The sequence below is a fragment of the Peromyscus eremicus genome, chromosome 2, assembly GCF_949786415.1.
Source record: "Peromyscus eremicus chromosome 2, PerEre_H2_v1, whole genome shotgun sequence".
Lineage (NCBI taxonomy): Eukaryota > Metazoa > Chordata > Mammalia > Rodentia > Cricetidae > Peromyscus > Peromyscus eremicus.
The window spans coordinates 7,222,062-7,247,236 of NC_081417.1; the positions used below are offsets into that span (position 1 = coordinate 7,222,062).

General features: G+C 38.6%; 1 protein-coding gene across 1 annotated transcript in view; it reads left to right on the top strand.

Annotated features, from left to right (window-relative positions):
- The window catches only part of Tgs1 (trimethylguanosine synthase 1), a 43,395-nt gene that overhangs the window by 15,116 nt on the left and 3,104 nt on the right, over positions 1 to 25,175 (top strand). Inside the window, exons 5-12 of the mRNA XM_059253820.1 lie at positions 857 to 974; positions 2,909 to 2,995; positions 5,090 to 5,264; positions 7,051 to 7,354; positions 10,629 to 10,781; positions 12,425 to 12,568; positions 14,830 to 15,046; positions 16,066 to 16,144. Of these exons, the coding sequence (XP_059109803.1) occupies positions 857 to 974; positions 2,909 to 2,995; positions 5,090 to 5,264; positions 7,051 to 7,354; positions 10,629 to 10,781; positions 12,425 to 12,568; positions 14,830 to 15,046; positions 16,066 to 16,144 (1,277 nt within the window). The remainder of the gene's footprint in view (positions 1 to 856; positions 975 to 2,908; positions 2,996 to 5,089; positions 5,265 to 7,050; positions 7,355 to 10,628; positions 10,782 to 12,424; positions 12,569 to 14,829; positions 15,047 to 16,065; positions 16,145 to 25,175) is intronic.

The following is a 25,175-nucleotide window of genomic DNA, read 5'->3' on the forward strand; positions in this document are numbered from 1 at the left end:
ATGCTATAGCCAGCTTTAATAGAGTCACTTGAGTAAAGTACACAATCACAAGGACAAGCAGCATGTAGCAAAAACATGTTTTTCCATAGAGGCACATAACAGATAATAACCAGTTCTAAAGAATAATCTGAAATAAACACCTATTGGCTACACCTCGGAGGAGCATTGAAACCCATTCCAAGAACAATTCTGTGTTTTGAAGAAACTGAGGTCACAAGACTTTCAATCTTGGAAGATGTTTCAACATATCCCTTCTGTTCACCTTAAGAAATGTGCCTGCCAGGTCAGTGAGATGGCCCAGTGGGTAAAGGCATGCCAGACAACCTGAGTTTGATCTCCAGAACCTACGTAGTAGAAGAGAGGACCTACTCTCACAGATTATCCTGTGACCTCAACACTCAGGTCATGCATGCTTCCTCCTTGTCCCACCCCACACAGATTAACTGGTTTAGGGGGAAAAAAAGAGTACCTACCAACAGTTAGCAGAAAGGTAAGGCTGTACCCTTACAGTGGGATACTTTGTATAAATATGCACAAACTAGTTTTAGTTTGCTTTTTAAAGCACAGTTGTGTTTCATTTAGATGAATTTCTGAGAGGTTTATTATCAGGTGATTTCACTGCTGTGCATACATCAGAGGACAATGAAATTAAAATGGTTAAGTTGTGAGAAGATCGCATGAGACCACCATTGAATGTTCGAATACAGAGAGCCATCGTTGAACAAAACATTACAACACGTGACTATGTAGTTAGATCATGAAACCTTAAATCGTACAGGCATAGCTATAATTGTGCCTTGAAAATAATAGAAAAGTTGCCAGACCTCAAGGAAAATATATTGTAATCTCTCCTTAGAGTTGAAGGAGTCTTCAGGAACAAATACAAGCAAAGGTCAAGCATACCCTGACAGGGCTGATGGAAATGAGAGTGACGATGATCCACCTGAGCATAAGCCCAGCAAAGTTAAGAGAAGGTGAGTTACACATGACCTAGCCTGGCAACACTGTACTATAAGCAAAAGAGGGATCCATTAGTAAGGCTTTTAGACACAGTCATATTCTAATTCTGTCACTCGTAACTCTAAATAAATTTCTTAGTTCCTCATCCATAAAATGAGACTGATGGCAATTTTCGTGAGAACATTAGGTTGACTGGAGCTTTCGTACGGTATGTGACAGTAGCTATCAGTGAAGTACATAATGTAAAGTCTAATGTGTCCAAGTGCTGACACTGTAGATAATAAGGAAAGGATAGATTGCTTCAGAATTGGAGCATTAGGTGGAGATATTTCTTGTCTTTGTGGTGTTCCACGTAAGACCTTTCCTTCCAGATAGCATCTGGAAAAATGATGTGCAAACTCTGAAGTCTGAGTAGCTTAGTTCAAAAAAGCATGCCACTACTACTGCTGTGTTACCTTACATAGTAAACTTGCTTATTAATTGTCCCACTATTTGGTACAAGTTCCTAGAGGCAAATATTTAGTGAGTTTGGGTTACTTGGGAAAACAAACTTGGTAAGAGTTGTTTCTTGCTGTATTCTGCTTAATGCTATGGGTCATAAAGTCAGGGTTTCTAAAGGTGCCTGTTTAAGGCACTTGTCAGTTCTGTGACAAAAACAGCATGAGGAAAGAAAGGCTTATTTGGACTCACAGTTTGAGAGTTTAGTCCCATTACAGTAGGGAAGGCGTGTCGCTGGAAGCAGCTCAAGGTTTTGACTGTTGGTACATGAGGCAGCTGATGACATTGCATCAGGAAGCAAAGAGAGATAAACACTAGTTTTTTTTTTTTAATATTTATTTATTTATTATGTATGCAGTGTTACGCTTGCATCCCTGCAGGCTGGAAGAGGGCACCATATTTCACTACAGATGGTTGTGAACCATCATGTGGCTGCTGGGAATAGAACTCAGGACCTCTGGAAGTACAGCCAGTGCTCTTAACCTCTGAGCCATCTCTCCAGCCCCAGGACTAGTTCTTTTTTATTCTGTCTGGGACCCCATTTGGGGTGGCTCTTCCCTCCCCTGTTAAACCTCGAGGAAACCCCTCATAGACATAGGCAGAAGTATGCTTTCTAAATGTTCCAAGTCTAATAAAGTTGACAATGAAGATTTACCATCATAGACCTAAGTGGTAGATTCTCCTAAGCTACTTATCGCCTGCATCACGGCTTTTCTTAAAGACTGCTTTCTGGTTCCCTGTATGTGTATGTTCAGAAGGTAGTATGTGAGGTAACCAGGGAGGCCAAAAGAGGGTATCAAATCCCTTGGCAGTGGAGTCACAGGTGGTTGTAATCCTCAGTGTGAGTAGGGAACCAACACTGGTCTTCTGAAAGAGCTGTAAGTGCTCTTAACCTCTGAGCCCCTGTCCTTATTCTTAGTAACATTTCTTCTATAAAATTTTTTTGGTCTGATTGATACTTCACAAAAATTTCTTTCTAGGGAGACCTAGAAAAATCACTACAGAAAATTAATCTCAGGCTTCAGCTTTTACTGGGGTTTTTCCAAAAGAAAATAGAGAGATATGCATTTACACCATCTTCAGGAATAGAAGTAGAATACTTAAGGACTTTAAGATGGTGGTTGGGGAGATGCTCCGTAGTTAAGAGCACTTGCTGTTTTTCCAGAGGACCTGAGTTAGGTTCCAAGCACCTTAAGTATCAAACCCCTCACAACAGTTGAGATGACCTGAGGCCTTTGTTCTGTCTCCTTAGGCACTGTGTTCATATACACATATACATAGAAAAGGGTATGAATGCTTGTTAGTATGTTTCAAATACTGCTGCGTTAATTTATCAAAAAAAACCTTGATTAAAGTACTTTTTCTCCAAGATTTCCTAGGTTTGTGTGATACTGTTCACTCTGAAAGGCAAGGCTTATTCCTGTTTTTGTTTTTATTTTTGTTTTTTTAGCCATGAATTGGACATCGATGAAAACCCAAATTCAGAAGTTGATGATAATGGTTTACTTCTAGGATTCAAGCATGGCTCAGGACAAAAGTAAGGGCTATCGCCTTCTAGAAATCCTAATAACTTCAGCCACCTTAGAGCTCTTTGGTATTCATGTAGATAATATATGAGAGCTATATTTGATACCATTTTTCAAATAATACAATTAAAACACCAATTTCTTTTAGAAGATTAAACAGTAGAAATCGTATTATATATTTGATATATTCACTGTATTAACTCAGTTGCACTGAGTAGCAGCCAAATGTTATTCCAGTCTGTTTCACAGATAAGCAGCTCCAAGTCACAGACATTTCGTCCTGTGATCACATTTCACAAAGGGTTTATGCTCAGATCTTAGAACTTCTAATTATGGTTCCCACCCAGCATCTCATAGCACTACTCATTTGTGCTTCTAAAGACTAGGAAGCATACTATGTAGCAAACATGAAAATTCAAATGTTTCACAGTAGGTACATAGATTACTTAATATAGGATGCATAATTCGAAGCTTGCTTTTCACAGCAGTATGCCATGATTTCCCTTTCTTTTTGGCACACACAGCATTTACCTAATCCTTTCAGTGAATGTATTATATTTAATTCTCCATCCTCAATAACAGTATCCTGGTTATTTCCTAAAATCTAAGCATGATGTCTGTTATGCATGCATTCCATTGTTCTCTCCTTAATGGCAAAGTCAATAAATACATTGTGTGGAGATACCAAAATTGGTTCAACCATTTTCCTTTTTAAAAGGCCTTTGGGTTGTTGAAGGCGTTATGCTATTACACATGAACAAATGCTGTTATGAACATTTGTGTGTAGAAGCTGAGAAGGTAATTATCTAAGAATAAATGTGATTTCATCTCATGACAGCAAGACTGAACTGAGTGGATAAAACAGCCTCAATATGTACTGTTTAAGTCATTTTATCCTATTTTTTGAGTTTTTATGTTTCTAAAGGTTCAGACTTAATGTCCTAGTTACCTATGTGTTAGGAAATGTAAATAACCTGTGCATCATAAATTCAACAGGGAAAGAAAATGAGAGTGGCTTCATGATTAATATATAAATTAACACGAGATTAGTTAAAAGTACATGCTTATAATTAAAATCCTGTAAATTACTTATAGTCACCTGCTTAGGTACCTAAAGACAGTAGTAGTTTGTATAGTCACTTGAGAGTAAAGAGGATAGAGTTTAACAGTGTATATAAAAGCTATGTACATTGGTGTCAGCAGTGATTTTATTTAAACTGTTGTTTAGCTCTTTGTTTATTGCTTGGGATTTAACTTTTGTCTTTTCTAATTAGAAATAGAATTCTACTTAAAGATAAAGATTATTTTATATATGTATGTACATACTATGTGTGTGTATATATATATATGAAGACAACATGACTTGAAATTTTGTGAAGACAACATGACTTGAAATTTTGTGGGGCTTGACACATAAAACTTTGTGGCAGACATAAAAACTGGATGATTTAATCAGATTTGCTCTAGACAAAGCATTCAGTGACTGTTCTTCACATTAATTGGAATATGTTCAAATATATTTCAAGGCCTTTGTCATCACTCTGAGGAAAATTTCCCTAAAAAGGAAATACATTATTGTTTTGTTTTTTCTATTCCTGTTTATTGCAGTCTGCTACACAGTTTCTACTTTGTAATCTACATTAGAAATGTATTTTAGTTGTGATAGTGTATACTTATAATCCCAGCATTCAAGACAAACCTGGGCTACATCATATAACCCTATCTCAAACAGGAAAAACATAGCCTTGCTAGTTTCATCATTAAGTGTTTCACATTTGTTTTTAAATTATCATCAAAACTAGACAGAAACTCTCTGCAGTTAGTATGTGGTCTCATCACTTTCAAAATTTATTAACATTAAAATGGTGGCAATAACTAGGAAAAACTGGTAAAAATCATTATTTTGGGTTTCCTAAGTTTTGTTTTGGTTTGGTTTGGTTTGGTTTTGGTTTGTGTGTGTGTGTGTGTGTGTGTGTGTGTGTGTGTGTGTGTGTGCGCGCGCGCGCGCATGTGTGCGCACGCGCTTTTTTTCTTTTTCTTTTTTTCTATATGGGAAATTTTTTCTAAAACTTAACATGTGAGTCACTTCTTTTGGTCTGATCCAGGTATGGTGGAATTCCAAATTTCAGTCATCGACGGGTCAGGTATCTAGAGAAGAATGTGAAATACAAGTCACAGTACCTGGATATGCGCAAGCGAATGACTGTGAAGAACAAGCACATCCTGTTCACCGAAGAGTCGGGAAAACCCCTTCTCAAGAAGAGTAAAGTACGGAGTAAGGTGCGTGCCCGCTTGCCTTCAGTTGAGACGCAGTCATGGTTTGTAACTTGGCTCCCTGAAGTTGGATCAAATGGGAAGCTCTACCCTTGAAGATTGAGGGGTACCTCAAATTATTTTTCACTAGTTTTATGAAGGTATATATTATGTAAACTAAATTTGGGGTTGGGAAGGAAATTGAGGTAATAGGAAGAAAGGGTATTTGAAACTACATCATTAAAGCATCTAAGAAGGTAAACCAGGTAGATGTTTTGCCCATGAAGTACAGACAAGGACAAGGGGAAGTTTCTTACCTGTTTCACACAAAGTAGGATCCCAGTAGTCCAGATTCTGATCTGAGCTCATCCAAAGATTGTTCACACTTTGACGTAGTAGCCTTGACCCAAGAATGTGACATACAAGCCCACTTTATTGATTCACACTGTAACCTGAAGTTTCAAGACTCCTCTTGGCTTTGCTATCAAGAAATAGGAAACAAACCAGAGCATCATGTGATCTGCTAAGTTTTCCTTCTGGGGAGGAGATGTTTCTGATGAGCAGAGCCTTCTTGTCTTTGATGTTGACACCGGCCTGCTTAAAGGATGGGGAGTACAATCTCAGGCATCTGAAGGACTTTGTAGTACCCTCGGGGTATATTACACTTTCTGACTTCATTTTAGCAAAGCATGCTACAAATACATAGGTAGTTTCTTTTATATTATTATTATTATTATTATTATTATTATTATTACTGTTATATTTCAGATTGGTCAGTGCTGGTAATATTTTAATGAATATTTTAATGGCTCTTTCTTACATCTGAAATAGACTGCCTCATGTCAGTCTTTTAAGACTTTTTATAATGTGTTGAGAATAATGATTCTCATACATTGACCTGTAGATGAGTCTAGAAAGAGTTGCTGTGTCCTTAGTTTTCTGATTGGTTGTAGATAGGTGGCACTTTCCCTCAGTGTATGTGTGAGGTTTTGTTTATCGTTTGTCTACCACTCTCTGGAATTTACTCATTCTTACCATCATAAAGACTTAATATGCAGAAGGTTCACTGTACGGCAAATGGGAAGAACTACATCTTCCATCCTTGGGATGCCTTAACATTTTATCAAATAAACCTATTTTATTATGACTTAATCTTACCAGCTCTGCTGTTCTTACTTATTCTTTCTTAGATAGCTCTGACTTTGGTTTGGTTTTGTTTCAAGATTTATTTATGTGTATGAGTATTTTGCGTGTGTGTGTGTGTGTGTGTGTGTGTGTGTGTGTGTGTGTGCCTGGCATCAGATCCCCTGGGACTGCAGTTAGGAACATTGTGGAACTGTGTGGGTCCTAGGAACAGAATCCAGGTCCTCTGCAAGAGTGGCATGTTGTCTTAACTGCTGAGCATCTCATCCTCACCCATTTTTCCTGGTCCTCTGGTTTTAAGACAAGTTGGCATTCTGTTGATACTGTGTAACATTTAACATGGTTTGTAGCTTGACCATTGCAGAAAGCTCTTAAAAATGTAAAAATTAGTGAGTAGCTGAGTAGGTATATTTGTGATGATAATTTCATAGCATAGCTCTATTCTTAGAGTTCTTAACCTGTTACTTTCTTTCTTTTAGAGGAATCTTAATAAGGTTATTGGATGCTCTCCTGAATTCCAAATAGCCCAAAATTACTTATAGCTTGCATTGTACTTCTCTGAGCTAATACTTACGATGGCTTGTTAATCAAGTCACAAATGATAAAAAGTGAAAAGATTCTGTGTTCTTTACAGTTAGTTGATGTTTGTTATGGTATCTTAAAATTTTAGGTGGAAAAATTCCTAAAATGGGTTAATAAACCAGTAGATGAGGAGACATCACAGGAGTCATTTTGTCACAACAAAATGCAAGATACTTGCACAAGCAGTGACTCTGAGGAGCAAGACATGCCCTTGGAGAAAGCTGGTGACCTGATGGAGACCAGAGATCCGGAACCTGACACATGCCAGACCATCTCTTCAGCCAGTGAACTTGAAGCAGAAAAGAGGCAAGGAGGTTCCGGAACAACTGCTCCCAAGAAGCAAGGCTGTGTAACTGAAGAGACAGCTAACTCTCCCCAAGCAGAAACAGGAGGTAAGGATAAATTCCCTTCCCCTCGCCTCTGGGTGTGGTAAGTACATTTTTTTATTTATGTTTCCATTGTTCTCACTTTTGTATCGTTTATGCCTTCGGATTCATTTTAAACATTTTTAAGTGGAGAGAAGGCATGTTAGTGTGAATGAGCTAATGGCTGTGATCTGCATCATGATTGTTCCTCACTTTTTAATCTATGTGGACCTTGATCTCTGCTTCCACTCTGTCCCTGGCTGACGGTGGTATGTTCTTCCTGAAATTGATGAAGTGCACATTTTCTTTTTGATAATTGTTTTTTGTAATGATTTGGGGCTTTTTGATGGAACATTAATAAAATATATTTATAGTAGTTGGCACTAATAAATATGAAAACTAACATTTTCATGGATGGCCGTTTGTATTTTTTTAATGGTCAAATTTTTTATAAACAAAGATGAAAATATTTGATGGAACATTGCAGGTAAACATTTTTACTTAGTATCATTTTGTTGAATTGCTTCACATTTGTCCTTCTGAAACAACTATATTTATTATGGCCCTTCTTTCCTTTTACTATTAGTTATACTAGCTTAGTGTCTTTAGTGATAGTTACTATTGCCTTGATGAAACAACATAACCAAAAACAAGTAGAGGAGGAAAGGGTTTATTTGGTTTACATATCCTGAGTCAGAGTCCTTTGAGGGAAGCCCAGGCAGTGTTGTTGTTTTTGCTCTTTTGTGGGGCCCACCACCCAGCTCTCAAATAAGTCACACATGGAGGAGTATTCTTTCTTGTAAATGTTTAGCCTTACCTTGGCTTGTTTCTTGCTTTTCTTTTTTGGGTTTTTTTTTTTTTTTTTGGAGGGGGGGTTGTTTTGTTTTTTTTAGACAGGGTTTCTCTGTGTAGTTTTGGTGCCTGTCCTGGATCTCGTTCTGTAGACCAGGCTGTCCTTGAATTCACAGAGATCTGCCTGGTTCTGCCTTCCAAGTGCTGGGATTAAAGGCATGTGCCACCACTACCTGGCTTTGTCAGCTTTTCTTAAATTAACCCATCTACCTTTTGCCTCTGGGCTTTTACCTTTTCCTATTTCTGTATATGTAACATGAATTGCTAAATGGTCTTATTAATTTAAAAAAAAAAATCCAGAACCAGATATCAGAGTGAAAGCTGAAAGATCAGAGGGATAGAAAAAGTCAGCCACAAGTTCTTACCGCTAGGAAATCCTCAGCCCAAGAGAGAGCTACTTCCTGTATACTCACGCCTCTATACCTTTCTGTGCCCTGTCATCTTACTTCCTTTTTCCACCCAGCTACCTCACTTCCTCTTTCCACCCAGCTCTATCGCTTCCTGTCTGTCTGTACAGATCTCTGTGGTTAACTAGTGCTGGGATTAAAGGCATGTGCCACTAGGCCTGGCTCTGTTTCCAGTGTGGTCTTTAACTCACAGAGATCCAGATGAATCTCTGCCTCCTGAATGCTAGGATTAAAGGCATGTGCTACCTCTATGTTTAATATAGTGGCTGGCTTTTTCCTTTGATCCTCAGCCAAGCTTTGTTTGTTAGAGCACAAATAAAATACCACCACATGTATATCTATCTTTCTTATTCCATTGCTGGTTGTAAAGATAGGTGGCTGGCCCTTGCATCATCATCCTCCTCTAGCTCCTTCTTCTTTTCCTCCCAGATTTCTCCTTCTGTTTATCCTCTCTGCCAGCCCTGCTTATTTCTTTCTCCTCACTATTGGTCATTCAGCTCTTTATGAGACCATCAGGTGGTTTAGACAGGCACAGTAACACACCTTCACAGAGTTAAACAAATGCAACATAAACAAAAGTAATATACCTTAAAACAATATTCTACAACAAGGCAGAAACCTGGAGGCAAGAACTGATTTAGAGACCATGAAGGAGTACTGCTTACTGGCTTGCTCAGCCTGCTTTCTTATAGCATTCAGAACCATCAGCCCAGGGGTGGCAGAACCCATCATGGGCTGTGTCCTTCCCCATCAATCAATAATTAAGAAAATTATCTACAGACTTAACCCACAGCCCCATCCTATGCAGGTAGTTTCTCAGTTGAGGTACTCTTGAGATGACTGCAGCTTGTGTCAAGTTGACATGAAACTAGCCAGCACACTTAGTTGATTCCTTTCCTTTGTATGGGCACACATGTCCCTAAATCTCCTGTCACCTGTCTCCTACCATTTTAAACTTTAGGCTTCAGGCATTTTATGGTTTTTCTTTACCAGTGTTATAACAGCTGATGTTTTTGTTCTTAATCTCTCAAGTATCCTGCTGTGGTGAGTGAAAAGCAATAATGTCCTCCAACACTTCAGTTACTTGCAGTGATCTGATGGCCAGATTCTTAAAAACATTGACTGCTGTACTCTTGTTTTCATTCTGTGCAGTACTTTCCATCTTCAAACATTGCTGCTTCTGATCTTCTACGGACTGAAGCCTAATAATCAGCTAGTAATTGTCTTTCTACATAATTTTCGACTGGAACCTGACCATACTTCTGAGAGACCTTGTGTTCTCTAGAATTTATATAGCCAGGGCTAGAACTTAATGGGCCTTGGAAAGATTTTGTCTTAAAGTGAAAAGGGCTGAGCTTGTCAGCACACACCTACAACCTCAGCTGTTCAGGAGTCTGAAGCAGGAGGGCCAGAAGTTCAACACTAGCCTAGACAAATTAAATTTCCCAGACCTGGTCTCAAAATAAAAATTTAAAAAAAAAAAATTATTAGGAATGTAGCTCAGTTAGTGTTTGCCTAAAGCAAGGTTCTGAGTTCAAGTCCCTGGGACAACAACAACAAAAGAAGTAAAGAGTCTACGTTTTCTGTAATTCACCAGCTAAAGCAGTATTGTGGCTGTGGATAATTTTTAGATCTGTGTTACTGCTTTTGTATTTGGGCTGAGTATCCTATATATAACATGGTGGGGACCAGATGTGTTTCAGGGTTCTGGTTTTGGGAGAATCTCAGATGTTTAGCCTTCATCTCCCATCAGTGCTATAAGTGAAGTTAGTAAAATACTGTGCATTCATCCATTAGTTCCTTTGCAGGGATAAGGAATTAGAGCTGAGAAAGCCCAGTTCTCAAGCCAATAAATAACAACCGGCTATGACCTGAAGTGCTGGTGGTGATGTGTCTTGCTCTCGTGCATCTCTGGATGTGTCACGGCATAGATGTCTAGTACAGTCCAAAATTGTGATAATTTGATGTGGCTGCGCTTCTTGCTTGATGTGGCTTTGTTCCATTCTCAAGGTCAGATCTATATTGTCTGCATCTTATTTTAGTTGAATTGAAGAAGAAAAAGAAGAAAAAAAACAAGAACAAAAAAATAAATGGTCTGCCACCTGAAATAGCCTCTGTCCCAGAGCTGGCAAAGTACTGGGCCCAGAGGTACAGGCTCTTCTCTCGCTTTGATGATGGGATCAAGTTGGACAAAGGTAAATAAAATATATGTGTGTTTTTAGCTTTATTTGGAAGCCACTTAAAATTATAAAAAAGTTGTTAAACAAAATGTTAATATCCTTTTTACCTAAATTCAGCTATTTCCAACATTTATAATTTTCATTCTGTGTATGTTGTCTTTTTCTGATCCAGTTGCATATATCATGCCACTCCCCAATATTTAGTATGCATTTTCTAAGAACAAGGATGTTTTTCTATAATAATAATCAAGGCCCTGGGTTCAGCCCGTAGTACCACAAGAAAATAAAACAAAGATAGTAAGTTATCTTTATAACCCATTTGTTGTCATAAAGGAACATGTTGTGCATTTAGTTTTCATGTTTCCTTAGCTTCCTTTAACTTGTAGATCCTCAGACTCTCATGCTCAGGGCTTCACCTGAGCCAAGCAGGTACTCTACCACTGAGGCACTCCTCCAGCACAACTTTAACATCTTTCAAGGAATGACGGTCAGTTCTGTTTGTAGTATCACTCAATTACATATATACATCTATCTGTGTTTTATTTTCAGGTTTAATCCATATTTGTAGCATCTTATGCAAAGTAGCAAAAGTATATAAATTATTAAAAAGAATATCTGATGAAGATATACCTAATACAGAAAGTTATAATTTAATTAGTGCTGAAAACTTTAATTCTTCATTGAATTTTCCTTCTTTGATCTTAAGAGACTTAACTTAGTCTCACAGACTGATACTCATTTTCATATTGAAACTAACTGAATATCTCTCTTTGTTAACAATCAAAATCAAGAGGTCTATTATGGAATATAGGTGATTCTATGCCCCTATATAATTTGTAAAATAGTGTGTGGTAGAGAAAGTATATAGGAATTTTATTAGGGGAAAAAGACATATAAACTGTTTAAAGGAGTTCAGAATTCTTTAAGTAATGAAGAGCCATTTAAAGTTTTGAAGTAGTGGGAACAGGAAAACCTTAAATCTCTTTCTGAGAAAAGCAGGTAGAAAGGAAAAGCATGTATTTTCTTTCCTCCAGCTAAGTATGGCTTCATTTCTGAAGATGGCAAGGATTCTGCTATTCCTGCTATGCTAATGCAGCCTCCTGGTCATTGGCTGCCATTCTTTGCTTTTTCTGACACTTAAAAACATGTATTGTCATACACACCATGCACAGACATACATGAAGGCAAAGTACTCATAAAATAATAATATTTTGAAAACATGTAAATGTTCCCAAAATGTCAGTAGGAATCCATCATTACCTCTCCATTGTGAATAAAATCATTGAGAAACTCACCAATTAGAACTTGCTGTTTCCCATAGCTGATAAGCAGTAGGTAGTGCCTCAAACAGAAAAGTTGTAATATATATTCTGGAAAAATATGGATGTCTTACCAATTAGTCAGGAATTAGCAACTTTGTAGGACCTTTCTCTAAAAGCTAGGTAACTAAGTATTTTTGTGAATATCTGTGTGGAGAGGGAAGAGGACTCAGATCCACAGAACTGAAGCTAGGGGTTGTTGTGACCCACCCAGTGTAGACATGAAGCTAACAGATCCCTTACAAGAGTGGTAAAAGGTTTTTAAACTTGAGCAATGTTTTCTTCTTCATGCTTGGATTCTTGGAATTGAACATTTTACACAAATATTCTCCTTTACAGAGGGCTGGTTTTCAGTTACTCCTGAGAAGATTGCTGAGCATATTGCTGGCCGTGTCAGTCAGTCCTTCAAATGTGACATTGTAGTAGATGCTTTCTGTGGAGTTGGAGGAAATACCATTCAGTTTGCCTTAACAGGGAAAAGAGGTAAATTAGTCATCCGTGGCAGAGAACTGTTTGATTTCCAATTTGTACAGTAAATATTTTTACTTTTGTTCATTTCTTTGATGAGATTTAACATATAATTGATAATTTCATACCAGATATTGATTAAAGCAATAGCTTATGTCTTTATTATTCATCTTACATAATGTTTAGTAAGCACTTAATATGTGTGTATTTAGTCAACAGTCATAAATTATGTTTTTTGCTATCTTGATTTCACAGATAAATTAAGACATAAAAAAGATAAATAATTGCACAGGATTTTGTGGACTTACTTAGGAATCTCTGGAGCCAAGATTCTAGCAGTCTATAAGTAATGGTTCTTCAGAATCAATGGATGGGGACCAAGCTTTCTCTTTATGATTTTTGACATTCAACTTTGAAGGACACATTTGAATTTATCACTTAGTCTTGTGATACTTTTCAACTGTAAAATCCCAAAGCTCCAAACATTCTTTAAATAGTATGTCATCCTCCTGATTGTTTGACCATGGAGCCAGGAAGGACAAAATCTCCACTACTGTATTGTCTACTAATTACTGTCAGATGTGTAGTGTGCTGTTTGTCAGGAAACAAAGGCTTTAAAAAGTGGACTGTTTGGCAGTGAGGTAACTCAGTGGGCAAGGGCTTTTGCCACCACACACATAAATAAATAAGTAGATAAATGCTCTTAAAAATTAATGGAATGTTCTCATGGTATATGGTGATGCATATGAGCACTTGGGAGACAGGAAGGAGGGTTGCAGGTTAGAGATTGGAATGAGCTACAGAAAGACCCCCTCTCCCAGCCGCTTCCTTTAACTACCTGGAACTGAAGATGTATCCTGGTAGAGCCCTACCCATAGTGCACCGGATGTATGGCTCTGCTGTTATCCCAGTGCTTTGGAAATGAAAGGCAGCCAAATCGTACGTACTCCAAAGATACTTTTCCCACATTATCTTCATGTTATATTCACCAATAGGTTGTGGCTTCCATTTTAGTGGATTTCAGCAGAATCTTATTAATTTATATGAACTTTTTAAAGTTGATTAGGAAAGCAAAATATTACTCTGGAAGCAGAGTATTAGAAGTCAGAAAATGCTAAGGTAAATTTGCCCATTGACTTTAAGACCAGAACTGATGCGCTGTGACCTTGATTCTGTTACTCTAGTGTTCTAGAGGCATGTATGGCATTTGCTGACTTCATGTGGTCTCCCAGTAACCCAGATAGAAGCAGTTTTCATATTTACCAGATAATAATTATCTTCTTGTCTTCCACTAATGCAATATTTCAGAATTTCAGAATTTTTTATATAAGCCTCGTGTGTGTGTGTTGCATGAAAATATTTTTCCTCAAAAGTTATCAAACTCATTCCTTTTTAGTATTTTGTCATAAGACAGTGGTTAAAATATCTGCACTATGATAGAGCAAGTCTGGAAATTTTCTTTAAATATCATGAAAAACATGCATATTGTAGATTGATTTCTTAATTGAGGTTTGTTGCCAAGTTATGTAGCTTAACACACATTTGATTAAAAAAAAACAACAAATTGTACAATGTGGGTCATAAAGGAAGGCTAGTGCCATGTCCTCATTGTCAGCTCCCTCTATAGCAGCGGTTCTCAGCTACTGACTCCTTTGGGGTTTGTACAACTCTTTCATAAGGATATCACACCAGAGATCAAGCATATCAGATATGTACATGAGAATCACTGCTCCATAACCTCTTGGTGTCACTTTATCACTCACCCTTACAAATTATCAGACCCTAAGAAGAAAGGGAAGCAAGTAGTCAATACTGGGTCTTCCTAGGGCTGTGATGACCTAGCCTCTGCCCTGACAGCCTGTGGGACTAGAAACATTGGCTCGTTTTTAAGGAAATTGGTCTTTTCTGAAAACCAGCATTGGGGTTTACATGCAAGAAGTAGCATTTGTAAGCATTTATTGCTCCAACTGTATGTAGCCCTCAACACCCACCCACCCCAAGTCCTCCATATTTTATGGCTACTACTGCCACTTGCTTTGGATGATAGCTGGGCAAGACAACATGGAAACCTGTTCTCTATGTGAGTCTTTCTAATTTAAATATATTTGAACTAAAATTTTTATGTGTAGCTACATGTCTCTTACATCTTGTGTGTGTGTGTGTGTGTGTGTGTGTGTGTGTGTGTGTGTGTGTGTGTGTGTGTTTTATTCAGAAAACCAGATTACTGGATTGATGAACTCTCAATGTCAACTTGCTTTTTCTTTTTTGATTTTTAGTGATTGCCATTGATATTGACCCAGTTAAGATTGATCTTGCTCGTAATAATGCTGAAGTTTATGGGGTAGCAGATAAGATAGAGTTTATCTGTGGAGATTTCCTACTCTTGGCTCCCTGTGTGAAGGCTGATGTTGTATTCCTAAGCCCGCCTTGGGGGGGACCAGATTATGCTACTGCAGAGACCTTCGACATTAGGACAATGATGTTTCCTGATGGATATCCTTTGGAAGTATATATATATATATATATATATAGTAATCTATATAAATGCTTTTAGAGAGGAAAGAGAGGGTGGGTGGGTGGGTGTCAAATCTGTGTAGAGGATAGGTATTAGCTAATCACATTTGATGATTTCATTGTATTTTACACAGAAAACAGTTCGTGCGGAGCCAACTAGACGGCTCAACTGGTAAAGGCACTTGCCACACAAATGTGGCAACCCAAGTTTGAGTCCCAGAACCCATGTAAAAGTGAAAGAAATGTCTTCAGGTACACAGAGTAACTTCTGTAATTAAAACTTTTGAAACACTCAATGTAAATAAAGACTTGGTTGATCTATAGATATAGTTCCCTCTTTTTTTTTTTTTTTTTTTTTTTTTTTTGGTTTTTCGAGACAGGATTTCTCTGTGTAGCTTTGCGCCTTTCCTGGAACTCACTTGGTAGCCCAAGCTGGCCTCGAACTCACAGAGATCCGCCTGGCTCTGCCTCCCAAGTGCTGGGATTAAAGGCGTGCGCCACTACCGCCCGGCCGATATAGTTCCCTCTTACTATTTAATTTGCCATTGTAAAAAAGGAGCCCAGCCATAGCTCCTGAGGAAGGGAGACAACAGTGGTGTTTGCTAGGGTTTTATGAAGATGGATTGACATGCAGCTGATTCATGATGCAAAAACTGCACCGCTGAACTGCCCACAGTCTGGGTCTGTGCTCAACCTTCTTCCTTGAGGATAAAGAGATATATTTACTCTTTGGAATTGGTAGTACAAATTGAAAGTTTCTTCAAATCCTCGAGTCTGCTGGTAGTGGTCTTCGACTCACACTGCCTTATACTAAAGCAGCCAAATCTTCTAACCTATCAGGGTGCTGTTGTTGCTGGATTCTAAAATCTTGTCTCATTCTCTGGATTTAAGTCTGTGCCTTTTTGTTACTTAACAAAATGCACTTGATTTGTGCCAAATAATGAGCATCTCTTTCTGCTCAGAAATTATCCTTTTTTTTTTCCTTAACTGTTCTTCACCTTTGAAATTTTCAGGCTTTCCCAGAAGATCACTAATAATATTGTTTATTTTCTTCCAAGAAATGCTGATGTTGATCAGGTAAGCCATTGCTCAGAAAATTCTGTGTGCCTCTGCTTACCTGTTAGAAAGAACAGGCAGAAAAGGATTCCGGGTATTGCACTCTTAGGGAACCAGCTCCAAGGCTGCATACAGGGCTTGCAAAGAATCCACGGCATCTCGAAGCTAAGACTTTTTTCTATCTGAGGGACTTTTAGTAGGGAAGAGGGAAAAAATTAACGTGCATTTTGAAGGTTACTTTCTTTATCCTCTCATGTTGAATCTCTCTTTGTTCTACACAGCTAAATGTACCCAACAGAAATCCTTCAGGCAATATAAAAGTTACATTTGAAGGTTGCATTTCATTTAATAAGAAACAGAGTCATCCTGACAATTCACATGCAATAAATCTTAGCTTCCTAATTGATGGGCTGTAATCTCACAGCTGCAACTTCAAAGAAAGAGCCAATTATTGTTATAAAACTCAACTACTGAAGAGTCTAAGAAAAAATAAGGAAATTATGTATTGCATTCTATATTTCTGAGTGTAATGAACATTTTAAATTAACAGAAATGCCCAACTTTCTCAGACTTTCTATTGTAAATGCTTTGGTTAGAACTCAGGTGTACCTTAAATCTCCTAATATAAGCCCACTTGTACTTTTCAAGACACAGTGACATTAAAAGCATTTTAAATCTTGAAATACATTTTTCTGTCCTGTATGTGACTTCTAATTATCTAAAAACATCTGCAGCCCTCATTAGGGGCTACAGAATCAAGTTATTTTCCGTAGCCTTCACTAGTCAGAATATATTTTCACAAATCGAGGTCAGGAATGGGTGGAACAACTTAATCATTTGCCTACTAGCAATAATTGGGCTTTTTGTATTTATGACCTAGCCAAATAGAACTAAAATAGGGAATGTTTATCTAAAAAACCATTAGCAAGGCACCTGATCTTAATCTAAAGTTACTTTGAAGCGTTAAATCAGCTAATGGTATACAATTGTCTTAGAGCTGTGGGGCTACAACTATTTTCCAGTGTGAGCCTGAGCTATGATATAAAACAGGTCCTAAGTATCTCACAGTCCTCGTGGAACAATAGGCCTACTTATAAAAGTCCTAGTATTAGTTCTATTCATCAAAATTTTACAGCTTAAGAAATCATTTTCCTGACAATCCACAGATATAAGTGTGCCCAGTAGATGGACTATATTCATGAGATGAACACATTACAATACAGGCAGTGGGAGACTCCCCACACCATAGACATAGTAGCAGCAAACATGCAGGGACACAACAGAAGAAGCAAAATACATTCTGCAATCTGTAGTTTCATGGCCTTGCCTTAAAATGAGATTGATCCATCAGAGATTACCTCCTAGTAGTCTGACACCTGAGCTTCAGTTGCCATCTGCTACACCTGTGGTATGGCCATTGCTACCAGCAACAAGGTCATTTCCTTGCCAGAGAACCTGCTTATAAGAAGTCCCTGGCTTGTCCTCTACCACCACAGCTCCTGAGGAGCCCAGAGATGCAGATGAGTTGATAGGATGATGGATGATGCATGTTACAGATGCTTGCATGGCACCTCTCCAAGGCCCACCTTACTGAACCCACCTTGAGAACAGGAGCTTTTTTATATAGTTTGGAAAACAGTGATCAAGCTAAAGAGATAAGACCTTACTAAGGTGTAGTGGCTCATAATGCCAGCACTTCAGCTAAGACAGAAAAGTCTCTGAGTAGGAAGGGAAAGAAGAAAATGACCGCCTTTAACTTGACCAGAAGCAATTTTAACTGTCCTTGCAATCTCCTTTTTTTGGGGGGTTTTGTTTTTGTGTTTTTTGATTTCCAAGACAGGGTTTCTCTGTGTAGCTTTGGCTGTCTTAGAACTAGCTCTGTAGACCAGGCTGGCCTCAAACTCACAAAGATTCACCTTCTCACCATCTCTTGTTCTGTTGCCAGAGTGCCTGTTTCTCATGTTGACCTTCAGTATAGTTTTAGTGTTTTAGACTTTACTTTTTCCATCTAGATCACCTCAGTCTATATCACCCTCAACCAATGTATGGGTTTCTGTGTCTTCTCGAAGAGTCTCGTAGCTTGAGCTGACTGGATTTCTCCAACCACTAATAACCCTGATCCACTAAGAAAGATTCTCTATTTTCTGGGATGAGGCCCAAACATAAATTGTTTTTAGCTCTCCAAGTAATTATAATGTGCTCCACAGTTGATGTTCTCTGGGTTTTAAAAAGGGTAAATAAAAAGCTGAGTGCTTATACTGAGTTAGAGGGAAATGAATTTCTGTCTTGCCTTCTGTCATCCATTTTTTATCTTTTTGGCCAAACATTAAGCCTCTCAAGGTACTCCTATTCTTTGGGTTCGTGAGTTTCTTAGGTCAACCTTCATGTCGAACCTTACGTAACTGCTTTCTAGACTTAGGCTGCCACAATGCTCCAAAACTATCTCCTAAGCAGCTACATGATCTTCACAAGCTAAGCCATGGTCCTTAATAGTACTTATAGACAAACTCATTTGAGTGTTTGAGTAGCAATAGGAAAGCCACTTTTTTTTTCCCTCAGTTTTTTTGAGACAGGTTTTTTTCTGTGTAACAGCCCTAACTATCCTGGAACTTGCTGTATAGAACAGGCTTGTGGGGGGGCCATCCTACCCCCACTTTTCCCCAAGGTACTCTTGAGCAGGAACAACATGAAATATTAGATAGAAATATAGCTAGAGAGAGACAGACAGAAAACACAGGATAGCCTCGGGAGGTCCTGGATCCTAATCCATCAGGCCCTGACTGTCTCTACCAAAGGGATTTTAAAGGAATGCCAAGGGGTGAAACAAAAGACCTCTCCCCCAGCACAGCCAAGTGCAGACATCCCAAACACCTGTGACCATGCATGTGGTTAAGCCATCCTCTAATGCAGCCCTGCTGTGTAAAGCAAGCTCAGATCTAACTAGGAAACCTTTGTGGACTCCAACAATTCCCTTTTAGTTTTTTAAAGAGCCCCTTAGGCCCCATCAGATAAACTGAGGTCTGTCTTAGGTCATTCTCCATGATTATTTCTTCCATTACCTGTCATGAGATGTGCTTTCCAACAAGCATACTCTGTTTTAGACTGGAAGCTATCAAGAGAAAGTTGCCTGTCATTGACTCTCAGCCTCTGGTAGGAGGGAGTACTAAACTTAGCTCTGACCCAGGTTCCTATTGAGCTTACAACCACCACAGCAATCTCCATAGCTGCCACACCACATCCTCTACAGGAGTAGAGGATGATAGAGATGGCATATCTTTTTTGGAACGGGTCTAAAGATGTCTATAACAATTTGAGCTGTGCCAAGCTCTTTCTTAACTTAAATTCTTGACTGCATCCAATAAACTACATCCAACTTAAAGATTCCCTTAGCTTTTTACCAAACTCTGCTTCATTAACCTCAAAATAATTCTGGTATAAACATCTCTATACATATTTACACTTTTTTTTTTTTTGCTAGCTTACATTAAGCATTTAGACTCATTCAATATTTACACTTTTCAAACTCACATTCAACATATACTTATTTATACTTCTCACAAGCTTATATTCTTAAGGAAACTATAGGACTGCCTTAGCAAATATACTTTTTATATTCATAAAGAAACTATAGATCTATTTTACAAACTTATATTCATATGAAATATTAAGCAAACTCTGTATAGGGCTACCATTAGCAAATATCTAACTTAGCAAACACCTAAAAGATTTCTTAACACCTGGAAGAGATTTAGAAAAGATTTCTTAACATTTAGAAGAGATGTTACATTATCTTCCAACAATACAGAGTAATTTTCTTTGGACTTCATTTAGAAAGTAGAAATAAGAGTAAACTGTTAGTTATCAAACCCCAAAAGGAAGAAAAGAGAATGAGAAGAAACCTAAGGGCCTTCTGTGAACTGCTCATGTAGCAATTCTACAACAGTCAATTTCCCATGATTGTCTTAACTTAGAGTGGGGTTCCAGACCTGCAGCTTTCAGCAGGTTCCCCTGTGTACCCGAAACATTGCTGAAACTTCATCCCAAACTCATCAGCAGTCTGGAGGTCTCCTTATTCTACTATCCTTAGACTGCAAGATCGAACCTTAATGTCAGGAAAATTGACTTAGCTGCTTTTCACTCCAATTCCTCTAGGGGAGTGTCATTGGAGCTGACATTCCTCTGTTCCACACTCATCACCAAGCTCTCAGACAATTTTTCCCCGTCTTAATTTTTTTAAAGCTGTATTTGCCATGAATTCTTTTAACAATGCTGATGTTTTTGATAGATTTTTATTAAAGCCCAATAATTCTGACATGGTTATTTGTTCACCAAAACTGCTACTGTTCAAAGGAATCGACATAGATGTTGCTTCTAAAGCCATTACAGGTGATTCTCCCATACTGATATCTCCAGCTGAATCTAATTATGTCCTTACTGAGAGAGATTGCTAAGTTTTTCCCAATAAAGCTTTCAGTTTTTGAGAGAGAAAGACCAAGTTTTCCCAAAACTTCTGTTCTCTAAACTTTGGCTTCATAGCCAAGAAGAAACTAATTCTGATAGTACGATGTTTCCATACAGTGGTAGCATCAGTAGAGTGAAAGTTTTATTTCACCTGAATTTCAGGGGAAATTTTTTCTCTGCTGCTTAGGACCAAAAGCCTCCCACAGGAATCCTTTTTTCCCTGTTTCTTCCTCTGATTTATCCCAGTTTGTGTTCATAGCCCCATAGTTAGAAAATTAAGGACATGGTTCCTCTGTCTTGCTGCTTATTTTATTCTAAGTTTTACTTTAAGCTGTATTCCTACATTCTACTTTTCTAAGTTTTTCCTACACTGTATTACTACACTCTTCCTTATTTTACAGGTGGAATTTTAAGAGAGAAAAAGAAACCTTGATAGGGAGATATATTTAAGCTGCAGCCTAAGTAAGGTGTATTTCAGCCCCCCCATTCTTCCTCCTGAGAATAAAAAACCCTGCCTTCACTTTCACTACAGAACTGAACCAGTCCAACTACTTGGCATGGGGATTTCTCCCCAAATCCCTGTTCCTGGTGCCATTTGAGACCAGCGCCCCCCCCCCCCCAGTGTTCTCTTGATCAGGGAGAAATAAGGAATATGTAGATAGCAATATATAGAGACAATTATAAAACACAGGAAAGCCTCGAGAGGGCCTGGGTTAAAACCCACCAGCTCATTCTGTCTCTAATAAAGGGCTTTTAAAGAAATGCAAGGGGTGAAGCAAAAGACCTCCCCCCAGCACAGCCAAGTGCTGACCATCTCAGACACCTGGTGACCTTGCACGTGGTCAAGACATCCCCTAATGCAGCCCTGCTGTGTAAAGCAAGCTCAGATCTATCTAGGAAACCTCCGGACCGCAACACGGGCTGGCCTCGAACTCAGATCCTCCTACTTATGCTATCCAAGTGCTCGGATTAAAGGTGTGTGCCACCATGCCAAGCTGGAAAGCCACTTTTTATTATGAAAGTTTGGGTGATTAAATTTCTTTTAACACAAAGAAAAATTAGCTTGCTTTTTACTTTTGCTTTTGTCCTCAAAACCTGTCAGAATTAGACTTGTAGGAATTAAGGAGATAGTTCATGTGGTAAAGAAAAATAGATGAAAAGTAGCCAAGGAAAGGCAGACACCTGGTGTAAACCTCTGGCCTTCACATTTTCCCCTACACTCACATCTTATGTGTCTGAGAGTGCACCTGTAGACAACATCCACAGCACACAGTATTAGACTTGGTAGTTTCTTTGTGTTTTCTGCCTCTAGAGGGAGTATTGACACTAGAAAATGATAAAGGAAACTGCTTGGTATGAAATGAGCTTCAGGGGGAATTCTACATTTTTTTAAACAAACAAAAAAAATGTGTCCATGTGTGAGGTTTTTAAAATGAAAGGAAATAGTTATGCAAGGTTGGAAGAGTATAAGGAGTTGATTGTAAGTCTGTTTGAAATTCTGGCTGCATTTTTCCTATAAATGTATCTGTGCTAGACATTTAATTTCCAGTTCAGAGAGGTTATGCTACATTCTACTCATTCTGCTAAACTGAGTGTGGAGTCAATGTGAATAGAACCTGTCTTGTGTACATGTAGGGGATGATACCCATTGGTTTGTAGCCAGTGAAATATTTTTCTGGGTTTCCCATTTCCTTGACCTCTCATTCCCTTTTTCTTTTGGAGTTGTTCTAGAACATGTATCCCTTGCTATCCATACTCTCATTGTAAAACCAGAACTGGCTCATTAAAAACATCTTTTTGTAAGAGGCTCTCTGGAGATAAAGAATCTCTCTGAAATTGCTTCTGAAACCCAAAGGCTTGGGTTTATTTAAAGAGACCACAGTTTGAAATGTGTCTTGCTGCTTGGTTCCTATTCCATACTCTTTCCTTCCTTTCTTTCCCTTAACAGTCTAGAATTTCAGGCAGCACTAGCTTTAGATTCACCATACTTTGCAAACATGGAAAAATCTTTTAAAGAGTAAGCCTATGTAGTAGAGATGGAGACCTCAGAACATCTTAGTCATCTAGGGTAGCTGCATGCTGCAGTTTCAGGTTCCACTTTTATGTGAAATCCTCGTGCATGGACTTTCTGTTTCTCACCAGGCATGAGAACAATGTGAGCAGGCCTCCCAGCCCATGTGGCATAGTAGCTCCTTGTCCTTGTTTGCTTTCAGAACTACACAAAACATGTCAGAGCATTTACACTTTTCAGTTTAAGCACTTGGATCATGTTCATGCTGGTTCATATAATAACAAGGTGACCCTAGACAGCACCCCTAGACTTTAACACAAGTTAAAGTAAAGTTGGGGGCTGGAGAGATGGCTTAGCAACTAAGAGCGCTTGCTGCTCTTTAGGGGACTGGGGATTGATTCCCAGCACCCACATGCTCACAACTATCTGTAACTCTAGTCCCAGAGGATCTGATACCCTGTTCTGGCCTCTGAAGGCACTGCACATATGTGGTACATAGACATTCAGACAAAACACCCATACACATAAAAATAAAATAAGATAAAACTGTAATCACCTACCAGGCAACTCCTGGCCCTCCTCTAGTACAACTCAATCCTCCTTGGCTTTTTTGTTTGTTTGGGTAGATGGTTAGTTTGGTTTGAGTTTGGGATTGGGTTTTTTCGAGACAATGTTTAAGAACATTCCATACAGATCTGGAGCTACAGCTCAGTGGTAGAGTGTTTGCCTATCATATGTAGAGCCCCAAATTCTGTCTGTAGGACCAGAGGTGGGTGTGGAGAGTGATGTATCTCATAGAATAGTCTGTTTCTATATCTGTTTTTGTATCTGCGTTGTCTTCCAACAGGGAAGTGAAATAATAATTTTAAATTATGCTCACCAGTAATGCACAGGCATTCTCACCTTCCACCATGTATCTGTGGTGTGAGATCAGGTTCTGTCAGCTTGTGAATCCAGATGAGACTGAGAACCTTTCTTTACAAGATAGACAACTTGAGTTTTGCCAGTGGCAGTTAACAGAGCGTAGTTTGCCTGCCCCCAGAACTTGAGCTTCTTTCTCTAACACATGACTCCTGTTCTAACTGGCTGGGCCTGTCCTCTGCATTCCCCATTTCCTCAATTTTACCAATCTTATATCCTGATTGATGAATAAGATTGTATGTTAGTTAGAAGGTAGAGATTTCTCAGTTAATAAATCTCTTTAAATGATGGAGAAGGGGGTGCTAGATGGAAACCTTATCTGTATAAAAACTGATGCCTTTAATTCCAGCACTCAGGAGGCAGAGGCGGGTGGATCTTTGAGTTCGAGGCCAGCCTGGTCAACAGAGTGAGTTCCAGGACAGCCAGGTTTTTTTTTTTTTGTTTTGTTTTGTTTTTTTAAAGAGCCAGGCAATGGTCGCACACGCCTTTAATCCCAGCACTTGGGAGGCAGAGGCAGACAGATCTCAGTGAGTTCAAGACTAGCCTGGTCTACAAAGCAAATTCCAGGCCAGCCAGGACTGTTACACAGAGAACCCTTTCTAAAAAAAAAGAAAAAAAGAAAGAAACTTAGAGTTCTTAATTTCTTAATTTGCTCGTTTGAAATGTTACAAAGACCAGTGCAAGTGTTCTCAGAGCACAAGGCTCCATAGCAGCTAATTTCTATTGTCCAGTTGTTTGATTGACATCCTTGATATTAACTCTGGAAGAGGGCATGCTTTCATCTACTTGAGTCAGTAGCTGTGTTCTAGTAGACCTCAAAATCAGTAATACAGACACACACTTAAATATGTTTAAAAAAAATAACACAAAAAAAACTATGGACAGAGGAGGTAATCAGAGATAAAGATCCACAAAAGAGATAATTAGAAAAGTGCAGGCTCTACTCAAAAGCCAGTAAACATTGTTGAGCAATTGAGAGAATAGCATGAACATGATAAGATGAGCAAGAAAAGGGTTCTTAGGAGTAGATGATAGTGCTCAACATATAAAGGTACCTGCCACCAAGCCTAATGACCTAAGTTCAATCCCTGGGCCCTACATGGTAGGAGAGAGCTGACCCATACAAGTTGGACAAGTTGGCCTCTGGCCTCCACCTACGGAGAAAAAAATTAAAATTGAATTTCTCAGGAAAGTGGGTTCTTAAATGTCTATGCTAAAATAGACATGACATGTGCAGGGTTTGTCCATTTTCTCTTTGTCTGAATCCTTAGTTTATGGCACTGGAGAGATGGCACCTTTAGAACAGAATAGCATAGCGATCTGAGTCATGTCAATGTGGTCTAAACAAGTGTGTCTGTACCAGATACTGCATTAGTGTATGATCTGGCAAGCAGTAGTGAATGAGATACTCCTTTATAGGAAGGACTTATGTAAAAAGCCAGTCTTTCTCTTACTGATAGTTTAGATTGGGGGAATAAAAACTGTTTTGAAAATCATGTTTGTGCTGAGCATGGTAGTGAATACCTTTAATATCAGGAGACAGGCAGGATATCTGAGTTTGAGTCTGGTCTACAGAGCAAGTAGGCTAGCCAGAGCCTTTTAATGAGACCATGCCTCAAGAAAAAATCCTGCAAGTGTGCATGACTTTTGTGTTCTTGG